General features: G+C 38.5%; 1 protein-coding gene across 1 annotated transcript in view; it reads right to left on the reverse strand.

Annotated features, from left to right (window-relative positions):
- KCNH8 (potassium voltage-gated channel subfamily H member 8) overlaps positions 1-19,335 on the reverse strand; it is a 346,041-nt gene that overhangs the window by 174,488 nt on the left and 152,218 nt on the right. Inside the window, exon 7 of the mRNA XM_033930671.1 lies at positions 1,646-1,853. Within this exon, the coding sequence (XP_033786562.1) occupies positions 1,646-1,853 (208 nt within the window). The remainder of the gene's footprint in view (positions 1-1,645; positions 1,854-19,335) is intronic.

Consider the following 19,335-nt stretch of genomic DNA (forward strand, 5'->3'; position numbering starts at 1 on the left):
AATATGAAAGAATGATGGTGGAACGCTTGGGAAATAGTAAGTCCTTTAATGATATATGGAGTCCATTGGCTACTCTTGTTGCAGTACAATAAGAGTCAAGTTTCTTTCTTTTTTCTTTTATATGAGATATCCTTACACATCCAGAGAGGGAGGGAAATGTACTTTGAGGAGTTTAATAATTTAATCACAATATTGTAATTGCATCATTGGTATTACTGTATTAATAATTACGTTGAGACTGGGAGAAAATGTCTAATGTATTAATTGTATAGTTAATAGTGCATTTCATACAATGTTCATGATTAACTAATTGTATTGCACTTCAAAGTTTAAAAATCAATAAAGATTTTTTAAAAAGGCAAAATCAACCATCATTCATTGCAAAAAAAAAAAGCATTGTCTGATTCCGCAGTACAATGCCAGCAGTATTCTGACTGTAGATGTCCTATGCAAAAGAGTTTTCTGGGAGTCCATAGGGCATGATGAGTGTAAAAATGACTGATTATATTAAAGCAGCAGACAACTTGGAGGTATAGTGCCAAAAAGATTTCCAGTTGTCTTCAGATAAGGAGACTCCAATGTCCTGTTCCCAAATGGATTTTAAGGCCGTAAGAGGATGTATAGCTCGAAGCTTAAAGTCTCTGTAAATAATGGAGGCCACTTAGGGCTCCATTTACGAAGCTGCGTTAGGGCATTAACGCGCAGAATAGCGCACGCTACATTGCCGCACACGCTAGATGCTAATGCCAGCATTGAGCTGGCATTAGTTCTAGCCGCATAGCGCGCAGTAATATCCTGCGTGCGCTAAAAACGCTAGTGCACTTTAGTTTGTCTGTGAGTGAGGCCAAATATTGAAGAGAATCTGGCAAATGAGGAGTTTCCAGAATCGTATATCTATTTTTAGAAAGGCACTGGGATAGTTGGAGTCAATAAAAATATTCTGATCCAGGGACACCACAATTGTTGAAATGGGAGCATGTTATCAAAAGACACCTAAGCTCACCTAAGGTGAAACCATGCCCACACCTAGCCTTGGGCAAGCTTAAGTGGCCCTACACATCTCCTTAGGTTCATGAAAACACCTACAATGTAAACTGCCTGCCTTGGGGTTTTTTTTGGTTTTTTTTTTTTACATGCATCCCAATTGCCTGATGGACGCCTACCACTGCCTACAATCGGGACACCATTTTTAGAATTTCCTCCTTAGTGCCAGATGGGTCTGGGGTGAAGTTGGGGTGGAGCTAGAATATATGCAGACACAAGCAATATTTAATGCTGATGCCTTCTTTCCTAACTGAACAGCTAGAATGACATAAAAAAGCAGTCCTATCTTTGCCCATTTAGGTATATGGCTAACAGCACTGAATATTGTATGGCACCCTCATTTGTTTTAGGTCTCCTTAAGACCTGGATATTCAATGCCAGTGCTTTCACATGGCCCAGCGGCCCACAGCTGTTAGTGGCTTTAAAACCGCTGACAACAGTAGGCTGAAAATTGCCCCCAATGCTACCTGGTGCTGCTTTCCAGAAGGTCTAAAAGTGAATGGTATTCACTTGTGCATGAATTGCAGTGAATATACTTTTCCACGATTCAAAAGGAAAGCCAAAATGTTTGATAATGGGGTTTTAAAAGGGAGATTCTTACCTATGTCCCAGGTAAGGGGATTATTTGACTCCATTTCCATTTTGCCAATGACATACCAGATGCAAGCCATCCAATGAGCCAGCAATGCAAACATCGACATGAGGAGAGTAAGGACCACTGTGCTATGCTGAGAATAACGATCCAGCTTCTGAAGGAGACGTAGGAGACGCAGTAAACGGATTGTCTTCAGGAGATGAACAAGAGACACCTAATTGAACACAGAAACAAAAATTTCATAGTTTGTGAAGCCATTATATGAGATTACACTGACTTTTCATTTGCAGGAGATAATTTAGCAATTTGGAGGTTTCAGTTCTGTGGACAATTTTCAAAGCAATTTGTTTTTTTTAATTTACCAGATTAAATGGTTTGTCTGAAAAATTATCCACCTTGTTTAACAAGGGTTCTCAACCCTGTGCTTGGGACAAGATAGCCAGAATGAATATGCATATGATAAATTTGCATGCATTACCTCCATTGTATGAAATTCATATGCATGAGGGGTTGTTGACGTGGAGCCATGAAACTTACAAGTTATTCCACACTTTTCTTGACACTTTTCATTTAATTTCATATCATTGAAATGAAAAGTGTCATGAAAAGTGTGGAGTAACTTGTAAATCCCATGGCTCCACATCATTCTCTTCTTGGCTGGGCTAACTTTTCAGCAACCCCTCATATATTCATTGTATATATCCTGAAATTCCAAATGGTTGAGTGAGTAACAAGGACTAAGCTGATAACATCTGATCTAGCTGAAGGTAGGTTCTGGCTTTCATATGGCATATACTTTTAGACTGGTTTGTAGTTTGGAAGAAGAAACTGCAATGCATGCAAATTTATCTCACACATATTCAATCTATCTAGACTTTGTCCTGAGCACAGGGTTGAGAACCCTTGAGTTAAGCAAGGGAGGATAATTTTTCAGACAAACCATTTAATCTGGATAAACAGAAAACACATATGGAAAGAAATCAATTTGACTTGTTTGGTCATCCACACCAATAAGTGTATTAAGGGCATACGGTGACTAACATAGAGTATATCCTTTACAACTTCTATTTTTCAAAGTGAAACAACACATGCAGTTCAATCTTTGAAAATTAGCTGCAGTGTATGTAATCCAAAAATGCCCATATACATTGCAAACAATATGGGCTATTCAAAATTGTCTTCATAAAGTACACTTGTAGTAGAAGTCAAGTCTCAACAGCTGGTGACATATAGCATTGAAAACACCTAGTTTTTGTATACGAAGGGGTGCTTAAAAATCATCAGCCCAACCAAAAAGGGAATGACATGGAGCCATGAAATTTACAAGTTATTCCACATATTCACCCCTAAGTTCAACACACTTGGCAAAGCATGTCTGAAGTTTCTGTAACCCTTCCAAAAAAATACTCTGAAATACTGCTGTACTGCTGCTATCACCTCTGAATCACTCAAAACCTATTGCCCTTTCAAACTCTTTTTAAGGTTTGGAATCAGAAAATAGTCAGATGCAGCAAGATCTGGTAAGCAGGGTGGATGGTCTATGCACTGAAACTCCAACTTCGTCAAAACATCCATCATTTTGTCTTGCAAAAAGAGAACTCCTTTCTGCAGCTTCCCTTTTTCTTTCCATGCCTCCTTTAATCGGCACAACAAGTTACAGTGGTATTCTGCATTAACTGTTTGGCCCCTTGGAAGATAATAGGTCACTACAACACCTTCCTGATCCCACAACACTGTGGCCATGACCTTTCCTGCTGACTTGAGTCTTGAATTTCCTTTGCTTTGGAGAACCTGAGTGCTACCTTTGCATAGACTGTTTTGTCTCAGGATCATAGTGGTGTAACCATGTTTCATCAACAGTAAATAGTCATTTCAAAAAGTTGGCACCAGCTTGCTGAAAGTGCAGCAAAATCAACTTGGAAGTGTTCACTTAGCGTTGTTTCTCATCAGCATTCAAACATTTGGGCACCCACTTAGTTGACAGCTTCTGCATACCCAGATGTTCATGGATTATATACCTAACAAGTTCCCTGGATATTGGTAGTGTCTCAGCAATTGTTTTAGCTGATATTTACTGATCTGCCAAAATCAGGTCATAGACATGGTCAAGAATTTCAGTAGTTGACACCGTTTGAGGCCTCCCAAACCTTGCTGCATCTTCAGTCTCAAAATCTCCAAGCTGAAAGTTTGCATAGCACTTCTTCACTGTGGAGTATGATGGTTATTTGCCACTCAACGTTTGCATCATACATTCATGGATTTAGAGTTTTCTTCTGCAGGAATAAGAACTTTATGATGGCTCAAAGTTCCACACTTGATAATTCCACAATTTTTCATTGACTTAGTTCAATAAATGAACTGAAACAATGTCAAAACATAGCATTATGATTCTACAAATTGGCACTTTGCAAAATAAAAGAACACTCTCTTAAGCTACAGTGGCAAAATAACACTCAGAATTTAGGAAGTTGGTTTGGTTGAGAACTTTTCAGCACCCCTTCATATGTCAATATACATTGAAATATATTTTTCAATATGATATGCTTTAGCAGTAACATTCAGCATGAGTACAGAAAAATGGGAACAATAATCAAATCTGAAAGCAATTATAGACTGATCATTGTACTCCCCTTATCCACCCCTCCTCACTTTCTGCAGATAACAATACACATGCTTTCACTGTGTGACTATATTTTTTTATTGCTTAATTTTTTAAAATAATTACATACCACAGAACTTTAGTGATAAAGCAGAAAAAGGTACATTAAAACAATAATTAATCATTACAGCTGAAATAACAAACTCATCATTTAGTCCACAATAAAAGGAAATAATATCTAAGATGATTACTTCAAGGTGATTACTTCAAGAAATGACACCAAAAATTCAGTCAGATTAAGTTGTTCTGTCCACCTTGGGGATTAGCACCCAAGAAAAGGATCTGGATATCATCGTAGACAATACGAAGAAACCTTCCACCTAATGTGCAGCAGCGGCCAAGAAAGCAAACAGGATGCTGGGAATTTAAAAAGGGATGGTTAACAAAACTAAGAATGTTATAATGCTCCTGTATCGCTCCATGGTGCGACCTCATCTGGAGTATTGCGTTCAGTTATGGTCTCCTTATCTCAAGAAAGATATAGTGGCACTTGAAAAGGTTCAAAGAAGAGTGACCAAGATGATAAAGGGAATGGAACTCCTCTTGTATGAGGAAAGACTAAAATGGTAAGGGCTCTTCAGCTTGGAAAAGAAATGGCTAAGGGGAGACATGATTAAAGTGGAATAAAACGGTTACAAGTGGAGTAAAACGGTTACAAGTGGATCGATTTTTCACTGTCAAAAATTACAAAGACTAGGAGACACTCTAAGAAGTTACAGGGAAATACTTTTAAAACCAATAAGAGGATTTTTTTTCTTTTCACTCAGAGAATAGTTAAGCCCTGGAACGCATTGCCAGAGGTTGTGGTAAGAGCAGATAGCGTAGCTGGTTTTAAGAAAGGTTTGGACAAGTTTCTGGAGGAAAAGTTCATAGTCTGTTATTGAGAAAGACATGGGGGAAGCCACTGCTTGTCCTGGATTGGTAGCATGGAATATTGGTACTCCTTGGGTTTTGGCCAGGTACTAGAGACCTGGATTGGCCACCTTGAGAACAGGCTACTAGGCTTGATGGACCATTTGTCTGACCCAGTAAGGCTAGTCTTATGTTCTTATTTTATTCAATGGTCCCAATAGCAAGTATTGGGCACAGTCTGAAGGTGGCATAGCCTCTGATGGTACCTTCAAAATATTTCCTCTCCACATCAAGAGGAGAAATCAACAGAGATTTTGCAAATTCATTAGTAAGTTCTTATTTGATTCTCTAGATATTTCATTTTCTTAGAAGAGATTATCTTGTCTTTTCTTAAAGCCTTGTTCACCACTTGAACCTCAGCTAATTTTGTCTCTAAGGCTTTAATTTGTCTGGAATATTGTTCAAGAGTCTTTCACATTTCTTCAATGAACCAAACATCTTAGAAAATTGACCAGAAATTGAAGCCGTAACTTGTATAAAAAAAAGAGTTAAGGCACTTCAAAGCATCCCATATAGACTCATTAATAACAACGTGAGGTTTTCTTAACTCTTGCGGAGGAGGATGTTCTCTCAGCCAATCCTGAATAAGGGGCTGAGAACTTATAATTTGATGGTCTTGCAAATCACCTCAATTCTCCAAAGTAGTAGGCATATGGTTAGAAATCACATTCACAGGTCTCTCTAATGAGTCTGGAAATGGCTCACTCCTGGCCAAATCTGCACTCTGCTGCACGGGGATGTATAGTCCTGGCTGCAAGTGCATTGCTGTTTGGATGGGGCTCAGAGAGGCCACAACCCCGCTGCTGAAGGCAGTGGCGGTAAGCCTCACATGCCTTGCTGAACTGTGGAGTGGAGTGGAAGCCGATGAAGCACCAAATGTCTCCAAAGTAAGCTGCCAAAACCTAGGAGATGGTACAGAAACAGAGGGAATCATCTGCTCAGTATCCTTCAGGTTTTTTTTCCCCATTGCAAGGGAGTCAGAGGATTTCCTGGCCAGAAACTCAGACTTCAGGTCAGTCGCTCCTTCGGCTTGTCTCGTATACCGGTAGCCGCCTCTTGAAATTGATCATTGTGCCTATATTTCTTTACCAAAATTAACCCCCTCTTTTACTAAGGTACGCTACACATTTTAGCGCGTGCTGAATATATGCGCACGCTAAATGCTAACGTGCCCATTATAAGTCTATGGACGGCGTTTAGCAGGTGCTAATATTTAGTGCACGCTATAATGGCTAGCGTACCTAAGTAAAAGGGGGCCTAAATAGAGAACGACAAGCCAAGTGAGAGAAATTATCCATGAAAATTGTACAATCAAATTGCTATGTATAATTTCTGGTGTATACCTTGCAAGTGCTTCAATATAGGAGCAAAATGTGGGTATTTTATACACTTGTGTTCTATGAGTTGACCAGACCTTTACCAAAAGGTACTTTCATTAATGTTCTTTAGAGCAGTGGTTCCCAACCCTGTCCTGGAGGACCACCGGGCCAATCGGGTTTTCAGGATAGCCCTAATGAATATGCACGAGAGAGATTTGCATATAATGGAAGTGAGAGGCATGCAAATCTGCTCCATGCCTATCCACCCGATTGGCCCAGTGGTCCTCCCGGACATGGTTGGGAACCACTGCTTTAGAGTACCTAATGCAGAGACGTGACATCTAATACTACTGTACCACTTCTGACAAGAGCTTTTCTGTTTCTGGGTATATCACATTTTTGGCTAAGCTCATACACTTCTCCCTCCGCATTCGCTGTGATAGGGGATTAACAGAACCGCAAATACAGAAAAACTGTGAATAACTTTTCCATATGTTATTCGCTGTTTTCTATTCAAATCCATCGTGAATATAGTGAAACAGCGAATAACATGGTGGGAGACCTGGCCTGTTCCTGAAGGAGAGGCAAAACACGGTGAAGAAAGTGCCGGGAATCAGCGATTTTCTCTGTTAACACTTGGAATCAGCGATTTCTCTATGCAAGCTGCTGTAATTTGGGGGGAGGAGCCAGCAAGCTAAACACCGTGAATAATCGAAACCGCGAATGCTGAAACTGCGAATAAGGAGCGAGAAGTGTATCTCTAATTCAAATACTTGAGATTTTTTAATATAAACCTTAAGCATTCCAGCTATTGTAAATTATATCCTCCAAATGCTGAGTATAGCAATAACTTATAATCACCAATTGTATCATATAAAACTTTAAATCCAAATGTTGCTAAGTTCACAAGCAGTGCAACAAACAAAATCTAAATTCTGCTTAAAACAATGTTGTTTTAGACAATGTGCTCAGTACACCTCCATCCAGGTCATAAGTGAAAGCTTTGGACCAAATATTGGAACGTGGAGATCCCTCATCACACAATTGTGTTCCCAACTGATATTAATAGCAAACAAAATCAAAATTTCTATAGTTCAAAATGTGATAACCACGTATCTGAAATGCTTGTCCATCCAATCAAAATGTAATGCTGCTTCCAAATCAGGTCCTTAATATGTACTTATCCCCCCCCCCCAAAATGTGAAAAGTTAAAAAACTTTCTTATGAACTCCTAACACCATCAAACATAAGAACATAAGCAATGCCTCCACTGGGTCAGACCCGAGGTCCATCAAACAATTAACTACATTGCTCTCCTACTCCAGCGGAGTTTCGTTCACGTCTTCAGGGAGAGCAAAAGTGTGGCAGAGCTGTGTACAAAGCAGTGTTTGTTGCACTGCCTGTGAATTTAGCAACATTTGGATTTAAAGTTTTAAATGATACAATTGGTGACTAAGGGCTCCTTTTACTAAGGTGCGCTACGCATTTTAGCGTGTGCTAAATATATGCACGTGCTAAATGCTAATGTACCCATTAGCGCACCTTAGTAAAAGAGGGGGTAAGCTATTACTATACTCAGCATTTGGAGGACACGCTTATATCTCACATTATAATGAAAATAAACAAAAAATAAACCACAATTTGGTCAAGAATGTCGTATGTTAACAAGAATGGATACAGTTTATGACCTCATACTGAAATGTAATGCCATGTAAGGGTGGAGGAGCCAGCATAGAAGAATTCCTAGCAATGTTTAAGTCTTTTTTTTTGTTTTTTGTTTTTAAATCTTTGTAATACTAGTTTTACTGTGGATCGTACTTCAGTGAGAATCCACTAATACTACATTTTCATTCATTTTCCTAAACTAGAGTGGAGAAGTGGCCTAGTGATTAGAGCAGCTGCCTCAGCACCCTGAGGTTGTGAGTTCAATTCCTACTGCAGCTCCATGTGACTCTGGGCAAGTCACTGAGCACGCCATTGCCCCAGGTACAAAATACGTACCTGTCTAAAATAAGTGAACCAGTTTGATTGTAACCACACAGAAAAAAAGTATATCAGTTCCCATCCCCTTTACCCTTAACTGTTTTGGGGGAACCAGTAAGCCTACTTCAGGATGGTAGCTCAGATGAAGCGATGCTTGGAAAAGTAATTAAAATATCAGAGTTTTATATCACCAAAGAACCTTCCTTTCAGCTGGTAAACTTTACAGACTGTAACTAAGAGTATCTGTTTATAAACCTGTAATGTGGATTTTTCCACTTCATTCGCACAAGGGGTAAAACACATTAAGACTGAAGCCCCATCTCAACACAAAAAGGCATCAACAAAGGAGATAGATACTATACTGCAGTTGGTATCAAGGGAGATTTTACAAGTTAAAGATTGTTTTACAAGAAAACTGGGAGGCACTCTCAGAAGTAAAATAGGAAACTATTGCAAAGGTCAATTCCTCATGCTAATCTAGAAAACAGAAATGTTAAAATAGAAGTCAGTAGGCTGATCTTTCAACCTTGTAATGGTGGGGCAGATTCCTTCCTTGAAGAAACAAACGGAGGACTTCATTAATAATAGGGAGAGGGAGCAAGGGTCACAGGAAGAGGGGGGGGGGCATAAAATTTTATTTTGTGTCATCTCCCATGACAACTGAAGTATGGGGGGGGGGGGGAACTCCCAAACAAAATGAATGTTTCTCTATATGACAAATGAAATGATATTTAAACAATTTTTTTTTTGCTGCCTATTTCTATTCTACATTGGTTTGACTAGAGAGTGACACAGGGACAAAGATTCATTCCTGTCCCCTCAACATACCCACAGTGAAGTGCATTTTCTATTCTCAGCCTCTCCCTATCCCTGCATTTTTCATCCCTGTCCTCTCACCATCCCCGTAGTCTTAATTCTCTTCCCTGCATCTCCTGCACAAAGCAGAAAGATGATTTTATGGGTCTAAAGCATTGCAAATAAACATCTTAAGCCTATAGTGGATTTTTTTTAACTTTTATTTTTATTGAAAGTCAAACATGAGCTCAATACCAGTGATATTTTAGTCCAGACAATAATTTTACTTCTAATTATTCATATCGAAAGCATATCATGAACAGCCCTCAGAATATCACACACAAATACTGCAAATTATTGTCACGTCTATATTGTAATTTATGTAAATTATGTCATCTCTGTCCTGTCTCGATTATTATGGATGTACTTTGTAACCCATTCTGGGTTCCTTTGGGAGGACGGGCTAAAAAATTGAATAAATACATAAATAATGCTTTTTTTCCAATGCAAAATTAAACCAACACATGGCTTAGTGCTTGTGAAAGCAAGCCAAACAGCACAGACAATGCCCATTTCCAAGCAACTAAACAAAGCCAGCAAATAACCCCATCCTCCTTTTACAAAGCTGCACTAGCAGCTACCACTATGGTAACTGCCCTGAAGCCCATAGAGACTTAAAGGGCTTTAGGGCTTTTGCTGTGCGGCAGCCACTAGCTCAACTTTGTAAAAGAGGGGGAAAGAAAAAAAAAAAAAAAATCAATCAAGTACAGCCCTGAGAATATCACATGTAAATAACTTAGGCCTGGGGCGGAGTAAAATCAAAACATATGTCTAAGTCTGATTTGGATGTATGGTGCTAAACGCCCAAAGTCGGCAGTGGGAGAATGCCAATATTTGAAAAATACGTTTAAATTTTTTTAAAAAAAATTGTCTATCTGTAAAGAAAGCTATACCGAGTAATAAATATCACAATTTTGTAGCATTAACTAGAATATTGTGTAATTATACAGCAAATGCATTTTTCCCAGTTTGCTGATCCTTTTTTTTTTTGTTTCATTTTTGTATATTTCTCCACCCAAGTAATCAAGTGCTGAAATGCTCTTGCCTAAAGTTGAATTTAGGAGGGTAGAGCGCCTGGAATAAAGATACTATAGTGATCTCAAGTATACTGACATGTGATTTCCCCCCTAGTTTGTAGGAACTTATAGTGTTGGAGGCAAGTCACTTACATCATCATGGGGCTATCCAGGCATTCTAGTGGGAAATCTCCAAACTGTACCTCTCTCACCTAGCTATTTTAACTAGAATAGATTGCAGCAATAAATATAGCTATCCAACCTTATTTCCCAGGATAAAGCAAGTTGTGTCCATGGAATACCAAGCTGATCCTGTTAGAAAGGAGATTTGTACACAAATCTCCATATATCTCAGCACCTGAGTCACAGGAACAACCCTACTCTTTGTTTCATTAAATTGCCTTTTACCTTATGTGAGTCTATCACCTTTGCCTTTACAACAAAAAAGAGAAGGATAGAGTAAAATAGTTACTGCAAAGGTGCATCATGGGCTCAGGTCAAACACACACACACATACCGCAATGCACACACAAAAAAAAAATCTACAAATCAACAACATATATCCATAGCATTTGATTATTAAACAAGGAACACAATTTTTAAAAGAAGTATATGGTATGAGGAGTGCTGTAAAGTTCTCTGCCCAACCAACTTCCTAAAATTTGAGCACTATTTTGCCACTGTAGCTGAAAAGAGTGTTATTTTATTTTGCAAGTGCCAATTTGCAGAATTATAATGCTAACATTTTGACATTATTTCAGATCATTGGTTGAATTTCGAGACCAAAGATGCAGCACGGTCTGGGAGGCCTCAAACGATGTCAACTACTGAAATTCCTGACAATGTCCATGACCTAATTTTGGCAGATTGGCGAATATCAACTAAACCAATTGCTGAGACACTACAGATATCCAGGGAAAATGTTGGGTGTATAATCCACGAGAAGCTGGGTAAGCAGAAGTTGTCAGCCAAGTGGATGCCCAAATGTATGAATGCTGATGAGAAATGACTTCAAGTGGACACTTCCAAGTTGATTTTGCAGCATTTTCAGTGAGTTGGTGCCAGCTTCTTGGAATGACTAGTTACTGTTGATGGCCAACTTCTTGGAATGATTAATTACTGTTGATGAAACATATATCTCAGCACTATGATCCTGAAACAAAACAACAGTTCTTGCAATGGTGGCTCGTAGATGCTCCAAAGCCAAGGAAATTCAAGACCCAAATGTTAGCAGGAAAGGTCATGGTCACAGTGTTTTGGGATCAAGAAGGTGTTGCAATGACTGACTATCTTCCAAAGGACCAAACAGTTAATGCAGAATATCACTGTAACTTGCTGAGAAGATTAAAGGAGATATTGAAAGAAAAAAGGAAAGGGAAGCTGCGGAAAGGAACCCTCTTTTTGCAAGATAATGCACCTGCTCACATGGCTAGCAAATTGATGGATATTTTGATGCAGATGCAGTTTCAGTAGATAGACCATCCACCCTAGTCACCAGATGTTGCTCCATCTGACTATTTTCTGAGTGATTCAGAGGTGATTGCAGCAGTGGAGTGGTATTTGAGTGACCATACAGATTTCTGGAAGGTTGCAGAAACTTCAGACACGATGTGCTAAATGTGTTGAACTTAGGTGTGAATATGTTTCATGGCTCTTCATTATTCCCTTCTTGGCTGGGCTGAGAACTTTTCAGCACCCCCTCATATATGGAGAAATTGTAATGAGAGATGTGAAATAGGATTCTCTATAGAAACATATACTATAAGATGATGGACTTGAATATAAAATACTACAGACAATATTTCAGAAAACTGTGAAAGACACACAAAGGTAATACAAATAGAGTAACTAAAAATTATGGTAAGACGCTGGTCAGTTTTCCTTGCATATTGAGGGAAATAAAAATGTGTAAAAACATGGGTAGTACTTCTGTTCAAAACTTAGTAAGATCTCAGTGTCTGATAGCTTTCGTTGTCTTAGTTTAGATAAGACACTAAAAATAAAAAAAATAGAAAGGCTGGAGGTGTTCCCTAAAGAAAACCTTAAACCTTTGTTTAAAAAATATAGCATTGTAAATTTATTTATGAGACTGTTATAAGACAGACTGAGAAATGCTTCAATCTACAACAGGTAAACAGAACTAAGGGCTAGAAGATTCACTAAATCGCCCTTACATGTCCGATCCTGTTCCGATCCATGTCTTGCTGGACAACCAATTCACTAAAGGCACCCCATGCAAATTACCTAATTGGACACACGCCCAAAAGCGATCCCACAGATCGCTGAAGACCGACCGTGACACATGCACAGACCATCATTGATGGTTGTACATGTGATCTGCGCATGCGCCACTCTCCTGCACAAGCAAGTTAAAAAAGGGGGAGAGGTGGTGAAGTAATGGCAGGCGAAAGTGGACATGATCGAGGGCTGAGCCGGGCCCGATTTCGTCTCCTGATGGGACTCGCTGCTGCCTCTTTTAAAAAAGCCGAGGGGGGAAGGGAACTGTCCAGCATATCTGTGGGGCAGTTAGACTATGGAACATAACACAAATCCTACCCGACTCTCCTGCTCTCTGCCGCCCTCCCTGTAGTGCGATCCTGTGGTTTTAACCCAGGGGTGCCCACACTTTTTTGGCATGCGAGCTACTTTTAAAATGATCAAGTCAAAATTACCTACCAACAATAAAATTTAAAAAAAAACCACAAAGCACACTGTACACAGAGAAAATGTTAATTATCATTTGTATTCGGGTTTTTTTTTCAAAGAGGTCAAGGCAGATGACTTTAAATATGCAATGTCACCTCAGTAACAACTATATAAAAATAGACAAAGATACCCCCGCCCCTTTTACTAAACTGCAATAGCATTTTTTAGTGCAGGGAGCTGCACTGAATGCCCCTTGCTGTTCCCGACGCTCACAGACTCCCTGTGCTAAAAAACGCTATTGCGGTTTAGTAAAACGCAGCCATAGTGCAAAATATAGACAGCAGATATAAATTCTCAAAACGGACACATATTGATCACTAAATTGAAAATAAAATCATTTTTCCTACCTTTACTGTTTGGTGATTTCATGAGCCTCATTGCACTTCCTTCTTCTGACTGTAAATCCAATATTTCTTTCTTTCTGCCTCCTGCATGCTTCCTCTCCTCCAGACCTCATTCTATTCCCCAACCAACATCTCTCTCTGTCTCTCCATGAGTCTAACTTTTTCTTCCTCTCTCTGCCTCCCAACACATTCCATTCCCTCCCCCAACTTTTTCTTTCTCTCTCCCTGCCCCCTTTCTTTCTTTCTCTCTCCCTGCTCCCCAAGCCATCACCGACACCACAAAAGCCAGGCCTGTGCAAGCGCCGGGCCCACAAGCCTTCCCCCCTATGTCAATTCTAACGTCAGAGAGGAAGTTCCTGGCCAGCCAGGCAGCGATTGGCTGGCCTGGAACTTCCTCTCCAACGTCAGAATTAACATTGGGGGGGGGAGGGGGAGGCTTGTGGGCCCGGCGCTCATGCAGTGGCCGCATGCGCCTGGCTTTTGCAGCTTCAAGTAAGCAGGGAGAATGCAAAGGCAATGCGAGTCTATCATGGAGCCCGGGATGGGCTCCGCAATCAACTCGCATTGCCCTTGCAATCTACTGTTCGATTGTGATCGACTTTTTGAGCATCTCTGTTTTAACCCATGGGTTTAAAGCGGGGCTACTCTGCGGGGAAGGGCGGCAGAGAGCAGGAGAGTCAGGGCGGCACTTTTCCGCACAGACACAAAGGTTTTAAATGTGAGCCCTGACCCCTTTACCCCTTTGCCCTGAGTATCCCTCAAGTTAGTAGCAAACCAACTAGTTTTAGTGGACAGAGAGGCAGGCTTGCTGCTTGAACACACGAGGCAGGCAAGGCAGCAGAGAGCAGGGTTTAGGGCAGCAGAGAGCAGGGTTTAGGGCGGCAGAGAGCAGGGTTTTTTTTCAGGGCTGGTATTTCAGGGTGGGAGAAAGCAGGCAAGGACATAAGTGACTGGTCCTCAGCAGTCGCTTGGTTTTGGATCGGCCAGCCCAGTGTGCCTAAAAATGTTAGTGAATCGCAGCCTTCCTACATTTGCATGCCATTTCCCTCATTTGCATGCACGGATTAGATCGGGTGCGGACAGGATCGGCTGAAAGGTTAGAGAATCGGGTCAGGGTCGCAAACCTATTGGTACATGATCAGTTTGCTTAGTGAATCTAGCCCTAACAGTATTTTAATTAAAACTGATTCAGGATCGGTTTAGTTTTGATTAGAGGAATGTCTTTCAGTATCTAGGAGATAAAGCTCTAGCAGTCTGTCACCACAAATAATTGTAACATTTCAATAATGCCATTTTAAATAAACTGAACATAGTCTTATATATAATTATACAAGGATACATAAGACAGAATGAAAATGGGTTGTGAAGAAGGATGAACACAAAGAAGACATTGCTGTTTTAACATAAAAATAATGTTAAAAGCTTGGAGTCTTGACATACCAAGGATTTTGTCCCATTCTGTGCCTATGAGAAAGATATTTAAAAAAATCAGAGTCTTTATATGTTAAAATTGGGCTTCACCTTCAAATATGATTACCGGTACTTTACATAAAATAATCCTGTCTATGATTACATATGCACTAGAAACAGGAATGTAAAAATGATCATCTACATCTTTAAAGTAATTCATGTGCATATTCGTAGAGGGGCATAATTTAAAAAAAACACATCTAAGTCCCCTTTTGGCCTAAGTCAGTAGATGCTGAAGTTGGCAGCAAGGAAATGTCCATTCTCAATAAAAATGTGCAAACTGAGGGTTTTTTTAAAAATTCTTTATTAATTTTCAAATCATACAATAGTGAAAAGAATAGATAATCAAGTAGTACAACAATCAGCACTTACATCCAAACAAATAATGTTATATAGTACATTCCCCCCTCCCTCCCAATCTCCCTGGATGTGTGTGAGGATTAATTAGAAATCAAAGGTTTATTTGTTCAATCAGTTTTACAAATTCCGCTAATAGACCCCAAGTCTTTTTAAATTTCTTAAGATGTCTCAGTTGTTCTGAAATCATTCTTTCATATCTATAAAATTGACACAGGGGTTCCCACCAAAAGTTGAAGTTCAGTCTATCCCACTTTTTCCAATTTTTTGTGATTAGCTGCATAGCTACCCCTTTCATAATGAGAAGTCTGTTCTTGCTTGCATTAATTGGACTCCTAGGTTGTAATAAAGTCCCAAACAGAACAATGTCTTATGACAATGGAATAGAAGTTACCAATATCCTATTAATTTTCCTCTAGATAGCCTTCTAAAAGTTGAGTATTTTGAAATGCCAAATGATTGTTGCAGCTGTAATAAATTTACGATTTTTTCCATTCTGAATCACATCATCTAAAGTTTGTATGCCTGCCTGCAACCAATGTTTCCAGAGGATTTTAGACTCACCAATTTGTATCTTGGAGTTTAACCATAGAGATTGACACGTGGATTGTTGTATTGGAGTAGGCGTTAAATTATTAATAAATTTTAATGTATTCCAGGTAGAAAAAAGAATACTATTGTCCTTATATATTCTTGGCAGCTTGATACTCAAAATATGGTTAAGACATAATGGGGACATGAGATGACTCTCTAATATCAGCCAGTCTGGTAGATTCTCCATGAGTTCAGGAAGGATCCAATACACACCCTGACGCAATATGAAGGCTTGATGATACCTATAAAAATGTGGAAAATTTCCTTCCCCCCCTCCCCCCATTGTGATTTTTGCAAAGATACTAAGGCAATTCTAGTAGTTTTACCCAGCCAAATAAATTTTGTAAGTACCCCATTCAATTTTTTATAAAAGGACCCTTGGAAATAAACTATGATTATACTCATACTCATTTGGTAGCAACTACAGGCAAAATCATCTTTTTGATGGTTTGGACCCTTACCACCAATAAAGATGTAATGGATTCCAATGCTCACACATTTCTTTGACTTTCAATAATAAGGATTTTTCATTTACTGTCATTGTATCTTCCAATGTTCTTTGAATCATGATACCCAAATATTTTATATCCTCTTCCTTCCAAAGAAATGGGAATGGGTCAAATAAACCCTTTACACAATGCACATTTAATGGAAGAACCTCTGATTTGCTCCAATTTATTTTGTAACCAGAAAATTTGCCAAATCGATCAATCAATTCCAGTAAATGCTGGATGGTAGATTTAGGATTCTTCAAATGAAGCAAAATATCATCTGCATAAGCAGAAACATTATAATCTCCTATATCTCGCTTGCCTGCTGAATGGCCAACAAGGGATCTAAAACAATATCAAAAAGCAAAGGAGATAAGGGACATCCTTGTCTAACTCCCCTCTCCAGACAAAAATGCTCTGAGAATGTATTATTAGTATATAATCTGGCAGAAGGGGCACTATACAAGATTTAAATCATTTGAATAAATCCAGATCCTATTCCAAACTAATCCAATGCTTGATACATGAAAGTCCATTCTACACAATCAAAAGCCTTCTCTGCATCCAGAAAAGGCCAGATCCTCTATTGTTTTTGCTAAATTGAGCATATGAAGTGCCAATCTGGTATTGTTTGCAGAATGTCTTTGAGCAACAAAACCCGTTTGATGCATACCAATCATATACGAGAGAGCCTTGGCTAATCTTAAAGCCAATAATTTAGCCAGGATTTTCCTATCCGCATTAATTAAGGAAATAGGCCTGTAGTTTAAAACCAGCATGGGATCTCTGTTTGGCTTTGGCAAAACAATGGTAAACGCTTCCGCCATAGTACCTGATATACAACCCTTAGTCAGTTGTGATTGATATAAATTTAAAAGATGAGGTAATAATATATTTTGAAAAGATTTGAAAAACTCCACTACCACTATCCATCACTACCCGGAGCAGATCTAACTCTGCCTGGAGTTCCTTAAATGATATAGGCACGTCAAGATTTCCTTTTATATGCTCTGGAACTTTTGGCCCATTAATTAAGTTTAAAAATTTTCTTCCTTCAATTTCTTTATTTGAATAAAGCTCAGAAGAATATAAAACTTTATAATAATCCAAAAATTGTCTTAAAACATCTCCAATATGGTTATTAATTTTACCTTTATCATATTTAATAGCCACAATCTTTACTTTTCTTTTTTTTTGCTTTAAGATAATTAGCCAATAATCTTCCTACTTTATTCGAGTTTCCATAATACAGAGCCTGCTGAGAAAACAAATATTTCCTAGCCAATTGAGAGGAAATCTCATTATATTTGTATTTCGCTTTCAATAGGGCATTCAAAGTGTCTTGTTCCCATTTCGAGGCCAATTTTGACTCTAAAGTCAAAACAGTTAGTTCCAAATTTGAAAATTCTAATTTTAGCAGTTTCCTAGTATGTGACGAATACGAAATTATTTGTCCTCTCATTGTAGCTTTGAAAACATCCCAAATAATTTCCAAAGAGATTTCCTTTGAGGTGTTGAATTGAAAATATTCATTTTTATTTGAATTTCCTCAAGAAAGTTTGAATCTGCAAACTTTGCATTATTAAACCTCCAAACAGGTCTATTAGAATCTTCTTCGGTAAACTGATATTCTATCTAAATTTTAGCATGATCCGTCAAAATGATCTGGTCTATGCTAGCCTTTGTGACCTGTTGAATTAAATGATCTGAAACAAAAAATAATAAATTCTTGAAAACGATTTATGAACTTGAGAACAAAAGGAAAATTCCAGAGCATTAAAATGAAAAATCCACCATATATCCTTTAAACCACATGTATGTACCAGATTATCCAGACTTAATGATTTTATTTTTCTACTCGGTTGTTTATTCATTATTGGATCCATGACAGCATTGAAATCTATGGATACAATTAAATTAGTCGTAGCCAGTGACAGAATTATTTGTTGATGTTTTTTTTTTTAAAGAAATCTGCCTGATTAGTATTCGGTGTATAAATATTAAAAAGCATCAGAGTATCTTTTTCTGAAGTCATATTAACGTAGAGCCATCTACCCAATGGATCAGCTTGAAAGTTATCAAAATTAGCAGAGACATTATTGATAATCAGGATTGCTACACCTGCCTTTTTGCCTACTGCTGGGGAAAACCCCCCCAATGTTTTACCCATCCTCCCTCCAATTTCGCTGCCTCTACAGTGGATAGATGAGTTTCCTGAATAAAATAGATATCTTCTTGCTGGCTTTTCAGGAAATTAAGAACCTTATTCCTTTTGATAAGGTGATTGAGTCCATTTACTTTTAGTGAGTATAATTTTAAAGCCATTTCATTTTATATAAAAATACTATCAAATGGAATTATAACATTCTTTTTGCCAAAATTATAACTAATTTTCCCACACACATCCAGAATCCTAAACTAAACCCCCCTCCCTCCCCTAACCCATCCCATTAAGTATCGCAAAAACTTGGGTGCGCGCAATTGACTGGCAATTACCACCCTCCCCCAGGCACCCTAAGGGCTCCTTTTACGAAGGTGCGCTAGGGCCTTAACACATGGAATAGCGCACGCTAAATTGCCATGCACGCTAGTAGCTACCACCTCCTTTTGAACAGGCAGTAGATTTTTGGCTAGCGCGCGCTAATCCAGTGCATATGCTAAAAAATGCTAGCTCACCTTTGTAAAAGGAGCCCTATATCTTCCCATTAATTCATCCTTCCCATTTATTAAATACAAATAAATTATGATTTCCAACCATATTAAACTAAAACACAATTATACTATTAAGCATTAATATTCAGTATAATTCATTTAGCCCCTCTAGCAGTTTAAATTAAAATAATTCATTAAACAAAACAATATTTTGATATTTAAATAGTATAACATTCAATGTACAGTTTGTTTAAAATTACATTCATAGAAAAGGAAATATCCATTGAACCACTACAACACTCCTAGATAATACGTATAAGTCTTACCAACAAATAAGG

Source organism: Geotrypetes seraphini, chromosome 2 (assembly GCF_902459505.1).
Source record: "Geotrypetes seraphini chromosome 2, aGeoSer1.1, whole genome shotgun sequence".
In the NCBI taxonomy this organism is placed as follows: Eukaryota; Metazoa; Chordata; class Amphibia; order Gymnophiona; family Dermophiidae; genus Geotrypetes; species Geotrypetes seraphini.